Source organism: Muscardinus avellanarius, assembly GCF_963383645.1.
Source record: "Muscardinus avellanarius genome assembly, chromosome: 5".
NCBI classification, from domain to species: domain Eukaryota; kingdom Metazoa; phylum Chordata; class Mammalia; order Rodentia; family Gliridae; genus Muscardinus; species Muscardinus avellanarius.
Genome location: NC_137790.1, coordinates 517,745 through 528,712, shown reverse-complemented (window position 1 = coordinate 528,712; position 10,968 = coordinate 517,745). Strand labels below are relative to the sequence as shown.

General features: G+C 45.3%; 1 protein-coding gene across 1 annotated transcript in view; it reads right to left on the bottom strand.

Moving 5' to 3' along the window:
• Positions 1–410: 410 nt before the first annotated feature.
• Positions 411–10,968, bottom strand: part of MCM3AP (minichromosome maintenance complex component 3 associated protein) — a gene marked incomplete at both ends in the record, with an annotated part of 61,285 nt that continues 50,727 nt past the window's right edge. The window contains 6 exons of the mRNA XM_080695421.1: positions 411–557; positions 1,825–1,981; positions 5,802–6,008; positions 8,335–8,464; positions 9,114–9,371; positions 10,326–10,716. Of these exons, the coding sequence (XP_080551547.1) occupies positions 411–557; positions 1,825–1,981; positions 5,802–6,008; positions 8,335–8,464; positions 9,114–9,371; positions 10,326–10,716 (1,290 nt within the window). The remainder of the gene's footprint in view (positions 558–1,824; positions 1,982–5,801; positions 6,009–8,334; positions 8,465–9,113; positions 9,372–10,325; positions 10,717–10,968) is intronic.

The window sequence follows — 10,968 nt, the reverse complement described above, 5'->3', positions numbered from 1 at the left end:
GACATTGTCAGAAACCTGTGTACATACACATGTATCTGTTGATTCTCCCAAAGTGAGTTGTGTGAGCCTGGCAGGCACAGGCTCTACCTTATTCACCCTTGCATTGCTAATGTTTTGCATAACCAGGACTGTAAAACTTTGAATTACTTGTTTCACACACAAATCGAAGGTGAAAACACCCTGACAGCATATGCTGGTAGGTGAGTCTGAGATCATGAAACAAATAAGAATATTGAAGACATCACACAGGGGAAATAACCTTTCATTTTGAAAACTGGGAAGGATTTTTAAATGGTTTATGTGCATGATTATCACTTTTCCAACAATGCATCAAGCATCTGAGAATAACATAATTTTGAATAAATGCAGGAATTCTTCTGGAGACAAGGTTTTCCCTCAGGTTAGAGTATTCAAATATCTACCATGTCCAACAATGCAGAAAGATGGAGTTCAGAGGCAACTTCCTCTTCCCTTGAACTCTGGATCAGCCTCTCCAGGTACTTCAACCGTTCAGTCAGAGAAGTGCCTGTTGCTTCTGACAGCTGCAACTGCTCATTCTATTTAAATAAAAAAGAAACAAAAAAATTTTTTTTGTTATCAATAAGCCAAGTCTTATTTGCTGTGAAGATACTAAATCTGGCTCAAGTTTACCTCATCTGGGGCCTGTTAGGCACAATAGAAACGCTTCTGGCATCTGTCATACATCCTTCCATAAATAGACCCAGTATCATCTGCACATGGACTATTTCTTTGTATTCTACATGAACATTTTCCAGTGTCAATCACTTTTATAAGATATCACCAAGGGCTGTAGCAACGTATTCTTCATATGAATGTACTGTACTGTATTGCTTAACCGGATTCAAATCCTTGGGCATTCAGTTTATTTACACTTTTATGCAGGATAATCAATGCTACTTTTCCAATGAACATTTTTCTACATTAATTTTTATGAATATCTGGCACTTTCTTGAGTGAACTTAATTCAAAGGGTATGAATATGTTTAAGGTACTTGCCAAACTGATAAATGGAAACAATGTCATCATAATTTGTTTTCCTCTACTGTTGAGGGGCTTCCTAAAGCCACTCTAGGTCCACACTTGACCTGTCCAGCAACACATACCTGTAGTTAAACCACCATTTCTATTTTTTTGGGGGGTGGGGGGGGGTTGTAGTACTAGGGATTTAACCCAGGGGCATTCTACCTCTGAGTTATAATCCCAGCCCTATTTTTTATTATTTTGAAACAGGGTCTGAGTTGCAGAGTACCTCACTAAGTAGCTAAGGCTGGCAACAAATCTTCAATCCTCCTGTCTCAACCTCCCAAGTACTGGGATTACAAGCATGTACCACCATGCCCAGCTACCGTTTCTGTTTTGTAAACCATTAAGGGAAGGATTGTAAGGCAGAATAACCCTGGGCTTTGGAGCTATAGCATGTAGCTTTGAAAACTGACTCTGCTCCCAACCAGCTGGACACTCTGGGTTGAGCTTACCACCCTTATCTAATCATTTTCCTCAGGGGAAGTTAATCCCAGAAGCAAATCCGGGTGATGCCAAGGTTCAGAAAGCATGCAAACCAAAGAAGCTATTGTCATCTTTTTATTCTCCTCAAAGCCATTACTACATGTCGGCACAAGGTTATAGGTTTTATAGTCATGTTTCGGTTCTATTTTTCATTTCACAAGCAAAAATTCCTAATTGGTTGGGACTCTATAGTAATACTGACATAGGAAGTTTAACAAAGGTCTAGGCTAGGAACACCATGTGTGAACTGAGAAGCTGCTTGTTTCTCAGTTTCCCAGTGTAATTGCCATCATATACTCTTCTCACCTGTGGGCTGGTCGTAGCTGTTTTCACCATGGGTTTGACAGTCAGAGGAAGAGACACTAGGGACTGAGGAAGGTAGAGGGGAAGAGAACTTGTATCCGTGAGTGCTTCCGAGTCTTGAGACAACCACTGCTGAAGTCGATCTTCAAACCTAAAACAGTATGTGATCACAAATTCTGAAACACTTGAGCAAAAAGTCAACAATCATTTTCCATATATATATATATACACACACACACTTGACATTTCTTAAAGCCTTTGCTTTTCACTAAGGATAGAACTAAGTTATCAACTAACTTAAAAGCAGAAATGTAGCTGGGTATGGTGGCGCATGCTTATAATCCCAGCATTTGGGAAGCTCAGGCAGGAGGATCACAGGTTCGCAGACAGCCTCAGCTACTTAGTGAGGCCCTTTGCAACTCAATGAGACCCTGTTTCAAAATAAAGAATAAAAAACTGGTCTGGAAGTGTAGCTCAGAGGTAGAATGCCCTTGGGTTCAATCCCCAGCACCACACACACACAAAAAAAGCAGAAATGTTACTTTTCAAAAAATTTAATGTAGCTGTGCATAGTGGCACATGCTTGTAATCCCAGCACTTGGAAGGCTGAGCTAGGAGGGTCACAGGTACACAGCCAGTCTCAGCAATTTAGTGAGGTCATTCATAACTTAGTGAGACCATACAATATAAAATAAAAAAGGGCTGGGGCTGTAACTCAGAGGTAGAATACTCCTGGGTTTAATCCCCAGTGCTAAACACACACAAATCTCTTTTAACTTATAAATCCAATTTATATTTTATGAGAAAGGTGGTACTAATCCAAAAACAACAGCTTCTCTGTATTATTTAACATTACTTAAAATTCTCTCATTTGGCTATTTATTTATTTACTTATTATTTATTTATTTGTGTGTGTGTGTGGTACTAGGGACTGGACCCAGGGGCATTCTACCTCTGAGCTATACCCCCAGCCCTATTTATTTATTTATTTAATTTATTTATTTACTTACTTACTTACTTATTTTTGGTGGTACCAGGGGTGGAACCCAGAGGCTTTCTCCCAGACCTATTTTTTATTTTATTTGGAAACAGGGTCTCACTACGTTGCTGAAAGCCTCACTAAGGAGCTGAGGCTCACTATGAACCTGTGTGATCCTCCTGTCTCAGCCTCCCAAGCACAGGGATTACAAGCGTACGCCACCAAGCCCGGCCTCTTTTTATTTTTGAAACAGGGTCTTGCTAGGTTGCTGAGATCCTAGGACCTTGATATTCCTGTCTCAGCCTCCTGGGTACTAAGATTACAGGCATGTGCCACTACACCCAAGTATTTTCATTTTATGCCTCCTTAATTTTTGTGGCTTGAAGGATTATCTGATTGGTGCTTATAGCTTAAAATTAACTCAAAGGAATATCCCATAGCCACCTAACACATTTCAAAGCTGTCTTGTCACTACACACTGTTTTTTTTTTTTTTTTTTCCAAGTAAAGCAATCTGAAGCTGGGTGTGGTAGTAGGTACCTATAGTCCCAGCTACCTGGGAGGCTTAGGTGGAAGGATCATGTATCTCAGGAATTTGAAATCCACGTAAGCAACATAGTGAGGCTCCACCTCAAAATAATTAACATAGGGGTTGAAAGCATATATATGTGTAACACACACACACACACACACACACTGCAGGGTTGTAGGTATAGCTCAGTGGTAGAGTACAAGGCTACCAACCTTGCAGAAGGTCCTGAGTTTAATCCTCAGCACCAAAAAAAAGCAATTTTTTTTTTTTTTCCAGTACTGGGGATGGAACCCAGGGGCATTCTATCTCTGAGCTATAGCCCCTGCCCTATTTTTTATTCTTTATTTTGAAACAGGGTCTCACTGAGTTGCAAAGGGCCTAAGTAGCTGAGACTGTCCTCGAATTGCGATCCTCTTGTCTCAGCCTTCCAAAAGCTGGGATTACAAGTGTGCACTACCACGCCCAGCAAACAATCTTAAATTAAACCACTTAAACAGACTTAGCTAATCCCACTTTTAGAAATCATGGAAAATTGATTTTTCTAATACATATTTATCGAAGACCCACCAAATGCAAAGCACCATTTCAGTACTGGGGATACAACATCAAAACAGACAAGGGCCCCACCCTAAGCTGCTTATACTTTAACAAGGGGAGGTAGACATGAAACATGGAAAGCATTCTGGAGCTGAGAAAGACAAAGCAGAGGTATGGAAACAGTGGCTGGGATGGTGGTGGGAAGGAGAGACAAACAAAGAAGCAGGTATTTGAGCAGAGACTGGAGTTCGCACAAGGTCATCCCTGGGCAAAGCAGAGGCTAGAGCTCAGCACCCTGAGAAGAATGAGGTACAGATCACACAGGGCCTGGGCTGCCTTTGTAGAGTCTGCCTCTGACTCCAGGTGAAAGGCTGTGAGTAGAGTGATGTGACCTTGGGAGGTTCCTACTGTGACAGCTGAGGCTAGACTCTGGCCTGCCACAACAATCCCCAAGGAAAGTGACTTGGCGAAGGGCAGCCACAGCAGTGCTAACAAATGGCCCAATTCTGACTTTGTTCTCAGTAAAACCAGTTGACCTGCAGATGGTCAGGATGTGGATGGTTCTCAGGCATTTGACCTGGGTGGCTGGTTGGAGGGAAATTGGGAATTGGACATGGGATATGTTAACGTTGCAAAGGCTATCAGATGCCCAGTGTCTAATGGAGATTTCAAGAAGTAGTAGGCCAGGGGGTATGGTGGTGCACACCTGTAATCCCAGCTCTCGGGAGGCTGGGACAGGAGTTTACAGTTTTGAGACCAGTCTCCACAGCTTAGCCAAGACTCTAGAGAAACCTAGTGAGACCCTGTTTCAAAACAAAAAATAAAAGGGCTGAAGGTATAGCTCAGAGGTAGAATGCCCCTGGGTTTAATCCTTAGTACCACACACACAAAAGGAAGGCAACAAGATGGGTGTTCAAGCCTGGAGTTCAGAGGACTCATTGTGATAAATTTGGGTTTGTCAGACTACTGATGTCACAGATGAGGCAGAGCAAGGTCCACAGTGGGCCTGGGAGGCAACTGGGGACTGAGAAATAACCAGCAGGGAGGTCTTGGGAGAAGCCAGGGGCATCCTAGGAGCAAAGTCTGGACAGCTGCCAGGGATGGGGGCCCATGGTCACATTCAGTCATGTGCAGGCTGCAGGAGACTGGAAAAGGAATGGAGGTGAGGATCAGTGGTTTTGAGGAGTTTTCTAAGGGAGGGAGCAGGAACATGGGATGGTAACCAGAGAGGAAATGGGGCCAAGACAAGGAGGAAGGCCAGCGTGTCTTCATGTTTGCACACTGATGGATACAGTCTAGCAGAGGAGAGGACACACACTGGCTGAGTGTCCTTAGCAGGAAAGAGATGAGATCCCAGCCCCAGAGGATGACTAACCTTGGCTACCAGCCAGATAGTTCCTGGCCAGCAATGGAGGGGTGAGGAGGGCGGGCTGGACACAGGGAGCCTACTGAATGTGGTAGAGCAGAGCAGTGGAAGCAGAGGCAAAGTCCCTTCCTTCTGGCTCTATTTCTCAGTAAGACTATAAGCAAGGCCACTAAGTGAGGGCCCAAGGGGGCGATGTGCACAAGGAAGTGAGCAATGCAGGAGGTCAGCACCAACCCCTAGAGCCAGAGTGGGGCGAGCGGCAGAAGCCTCAGGTTTACCAAGCCACCATTCAGCACTCACCACCTTCCAAGCAGACTCAGTCACACGTACTTCCCATGAGAACGCGTGATGCTAACTTAGAAACAAACCACCTAGGGCACACCTGGCTTCTAAGAGTTTACAAGTGCTTGACTCCCCTTTATCACACAAAATCACATCGCTATAACCCTCTCCTCTCTGACTTGGCTGTCCTGACTCAACTGAGCAACAGCCAGTCTCCCTCTCCCTGTGTCAAGTGGAATGAACAGCACACTTGAACTGGAATGGGACAGACCTTACCTCTTGTTCTCCTCCTTCTCCAGCAGCAGGCTGCTGGACAGACACTGTGCCAAGAGCTCCTGAGCAGAAGCTCCTCGCGTCAGACGCGCCACACTGAGACTCCGCCCTTCTTGGTCACTCTCTGCATTCCTCTTCCCTTTACGGTGCACATGAAGCAATGGAGTGGAAAACTTGCTTGCTGAAGGATGAAAACACTTCATTCCCAAACTGTAAGTACATGTTTTAAAATGCTTATGGTCAGGAAGGAGAAAGGATCCTTAGAGCATTGTGTGAAGCCTGTGGCCACACACACGTGCTCACCCAAAGCACACACAAGCCTCAGACCCATACTCCTCTGAGTTCATGCTCAGGTCAGCCCACACCTGCTTCCCCCAGGTCAGGATGTGGCACACAGAGGCAATAAGACATGTTGCCAGACAGCATCAAGAGACACTGTTGCTCCTGGAAGCTTCCACTCTGATGAGGCAGCTGGTCTTTCAGCTTCTCTACTCTGATTCTTCTCATCCCAGGGTTATAAACAGATTCTCTATTTTCCCTAATACTGCCAGTGTTCTTACTCTTTAGTTCTTGGGCCCATCTGGAAGAAGAATGTTTGCAAATAGGGAAGAGGGTTTCTAAATTTTCTTCCTAAACAGATGTCAATGCCTGTCCTTTCCCAACTAATCTCACTGATTTGGCTGATCCTTGTCACATACAGTTCTATTTCCGGGCAGTCCATTCATCTACATCAGCACATGCTTTTAAGGGCTGTACCTTTATTGTTGGTTTTGATATCGAGTCAAGACCTTCCTTCCTATTTGGAATTCTCTCAGCAATTGCTACATTTTCTTATCCTGGTGAATTTTGGAATCAATTTGTCAACCCTGGGGAAAAGCCTATTGTTTTTTTATTAGAAATGCCTTGACTTTATTGTTTGCAGTGACACCTTTATAGCATTTTGTCCTCCCACTGACAAAGCTAGCCTGAATTTCAGGTTTCTTGTGCATATTTAGGGCTCCAAGTGCCCCTAATCAGGGCCTTGGGCCTTGCCTATCAGTTTATGCCATGTATATGGATTTGTTGTGAAAATATTTTATAGGCTGTAGGCCACCTCTGGTCACTTTGCTGAACTGTGGCCAGCCCTAAGTGCTTCACTGTGATTTATCATGGACTGACCATTGTGCTGTCTAGAGTAAGTTTTCCTTTCAGTATTTCTATCATCCTCGTATGCTCTGGATCCACGACAGCCTGCTGCAGCAGTAACCAAGGGGCAGATCTGGCTGGCTAGGGTGTCACTGTTCCTGATGTTTTACTAAGAAGCTAACTTTTGCTTTTGTTTGGGGTAGTTTTATGGTAGGTGGCCTTATCGAATTTGGGTTTTGTTTTTTAACATGAACTTGATGAGAAATATCAGGAATGAGTATAAATTCTAAGAAATTCTATTTATTTATTTATTTATTTATTTATTTATTTATTTATTTATTTATTTATTTTTGGTGGTACTGGGGTTCCTGGAAACCCTTCTACCTCCGGGCTACACTCCCAGACCTATTTTTATATTTTTATTTGGAAACAGGGTCTCTTAAGCCAGCAATGCTGGCTTCGAACCTGCGCGATCCTCCTGTCTCTGCCTCCCAAGTGCGGGGATTACAAGCGTACACCACCATGCTCGGCTAGAAATTCATTTTAATACCTACTAAAATAACGATCACTTATTTTATATTGTGGTAAAAAACAACATTAACAGATTTTTTATTGTTAATATTGAGACAGCCTACCTGGGTTTTTGTTGTTGTTTTTTTTTTTTTTTTTGAGATGAGTACTAGGAATTGAACCCAGAGGCATTCTACGTTCAAGCTACACCCCCAGCCCTACCTATCTATCTATCTATCTATCTATCTATCTATTTATTTATTTGGAGCAAGATCTTGCTAAGTTGCTGAGGCAAGTGGCAAACTTGCTATGCTCCTGTCTCAGCTTCCCAAGTACTGGGATTATGCACCACACCTGGCTAAATGGAGATTTTTAGTTGTTGCAAGATTGAGTGTGCTACCACTTTTTTTTTCTCTCTCTTTCTCTTTTCTTCTGGTACTAGGGATTGAACCCAGTGTCTACCAATAAACTATATCCCTAGCCTTTTACTTTTATTCTTATTCTGAGACAGGATCTTACTAAGTTGCTTAGGCTGGCCTCCAACTGTGACCTACTGCCTCAGCCTCCTCAGTCACTGGGATTATAGACATGTGCCACAGTGTCCAGCCTTTACTTGTAGTTTTGAGTCAGGTCTGTGAGATGAGATGCCAGCTTTCTTGCCTGCCTTCTCCCAGCTAGGTATTACTTCAAGGTCAGGCTTATCTGACAAATGAAATGAGATGCCTGTAACTTTGTTTTAGAACAGTTTCTACAACGTGGGAATGATCTGTCCCTTAAGGGTTTGTAAGACTTGGCCCACAATGGGCTGGATTCAGTGTACCATGTTAATTTTCACAGTGTACTTTCGGAAGATAACAATAATATGATTTAGGAAGTGACAGACATTGAGCATGGACCTTACCGTCCCTGACTCAGCTGTAGCTCCTTCAGTGTCTGCATTCTTGCTTGTTCCCATGACAAAGGAACATCGTAGTTTTTCAAATGTTTTTTTAAAAAATATACACATATTTGACCATCTTCACTCAGCGCATCTGAAAAGACAATTACAAAAAAAAAAAAAAAAAAAGATTAAAAGTATCAAAAGAGTAAAAGCAAGCCAGGCATGAAAACGCACACTTGTAATCCCAACATTAGGGAGGCTGAGACAGGAGGATCGCAGTTTGTGGACAGCCTCAGCTACTTAGTGAGGCCCTTTGCAACTCAGACCCTGTTTCAAAATAAAGAATAAAAAATAGGGATGGGGTGTCACTCGGGGTTCCATCCCTAGTACCACAAAGGGGGGGGGGGGAGGAAGGGAGGGAGGGGGAGGGAGAGAGCACACACAAAACGTGGCCACTTGACATTTGCTCAAAACTGGCTGATTTGCTCTGACCCACACTACTTCCATGCGTTGGTAAATGCACTCTGAGTGTCCACAAGTCACTCAGTTGAGGTCCATACAGGCTCATGTCAGGCTGTGGCAGGGGCAGGAGTACTCATAAAGCCACAAAACCCTCTAATTAGAGCCAGCTTAGGAGGCGTTTCAGAACCTCCTTAGTTCTTCCTAATGTTTGAAATCACTGGCCTTAGAAGGAAGTCCTAAGGAAAGGAAGGGTGGGCCCAAGGGGAAATAACATAAAGTAAACACCTTTGTAGAAGACAAGAAAAGTCTCCCAAGGAGCTGGCCCACAGCACCACTACCTGACATGACAGGGAGCCTGGGCGGTGTCCAGTCCCGTAGCTTGTGGTTGATGCACAAGGCGATGACATCATCCCAAGGGATCTCCCTGACTGAGGGCTCAGCCCCCTGGGCTGGAGACAGGCTCTTGCTCTTCCATCTGCAGTATGTTCTGCGGAGCAGGTTCTCCACCTGGGACTGGAGGACAGGCTGTGTCTGGCATGAGCTGGGGATCTGGGACACATACTGGGCAACCATGGAGCATACAGGGAGCCAGGGTGCTAGAGAAAAAGAATTTATTTAGGTACAGGTCTCACCAAGTATAAATGGAAATGTTCTTAATGCTCTCTATTTTCTTAGGAGGAGGCAACTGTAGTTAAGAAGTCTGCTTTCAGATATGTACACAGCAGCTCACTCCCAAGGCCCAAGTGAGGGGTATAAACAGTCACCCTAGAAAATGCCCACACCAAGGCTCACCCCAGAAGCTCTGACATGACGGGCCTATGGCCACCCAGGAATTTGACTTAACAGCCAGGAGAGCCTGGTGTAGGTGGTCTTGGCTTCTCTGGGACTACCACCTATCTGATGGCACAAAGGACTTGTGCTGAGTGGTTGGCCTCCCCTCCCTCAGGTTCCTTCAATAGCTAGCACTGGTCAGTCCTACTGCACACCATACTCCAGGAGATATGGTGCCTGAGACCACAAGGGCGTATGTATGTTGAGGCCACAAACTCAGCCAGGTAAGCAGCAAATAGGCTTACTTCCTCCCATCAGTGTTCCTATGGGAAGGAAGGAACAGCCTGCTGTGCTAGACCTGAGCCAGCCCAGGAGACCTATGGAGTCTCTACCACAACATCCTGAGGCCTGAGGGCACAACGGGCACTGCCAGGCTTCAAAGGAACAGTGGCATAAACCAGCGCTGAGTGCCAGGGCCCCAGCAGAGTCAGCAGATCAGAAACAGGCTGTGTGGGCTCCCTATTCTTTGCTCCAGCCTGTCTGTTAACTGGGACTAATGGGGAAGGTAGGAGAGGCCCAAGGCTGGTGCTGAGAAAATGCCACAGCTCCACTCCATAAAACCCCTGGCTCTACCCACAAGCCCAAAGGCAGATGCAGGCAGGCGTGCAGATGAGATGGACTACGTACCATACACTGGAGCCTGTCACCTGCCAGACTAAATGGAGAAGGAAACGAGAGGATCAGCTATGGCCAGCCCTCATCCCTCCCTCAGCACATACCGCCTGGGGGTGGAAGATCCATGTGGGGAAGCTGGAACCCAAGCACCGCCTGCTTCAGCCAGGCCAGGTGCTCTGGTGAGTTCCAGTGCAGGTGAGGAAGCAGCTGGCTGCCCCCTGCCTCAGCAAACTCAGCGATGGGCCAGGACAGGTCACACAACTGCTTGGAAGACACCACGGAGGCTAGGAACTGCAGCACACTATTGAAGAGCTCGATGATGGCACTGGGCTCCTGGGATGCCAGACCACCCAGACGCCGCTCTCTCCTGTCATGGAAAAACCGGCCGCTGAACTCACGGCCAACCCCATCCTCGATGTACTGAATGAGGGTCTGGCAGCAAAGGTCCAGGGAATGGGGGCAGCGGGAAACCAGCCACTGCACTGCCTGTGAAACCTGGGAAAGAGAGACAGTGAGAAAGTGTGGTTAAATGACTCACACTGACATTCAGACACAATTTTCTTTGTCTTTCTTTTTTTTTGGTGGTACTGGGGTTGGAATCCAGAGGCTTTCTACCTCCAGGCTACACTCCCAGACCTATTCTCTATTTTATTCAGACACAGGGTCTCAATAAGTTGCTGAGGGCCTCACTAAGTAGCTAAGGCTGGCTTTAAACCTTAGCAATCCTGTCTTAGCCTTCCAAGTACT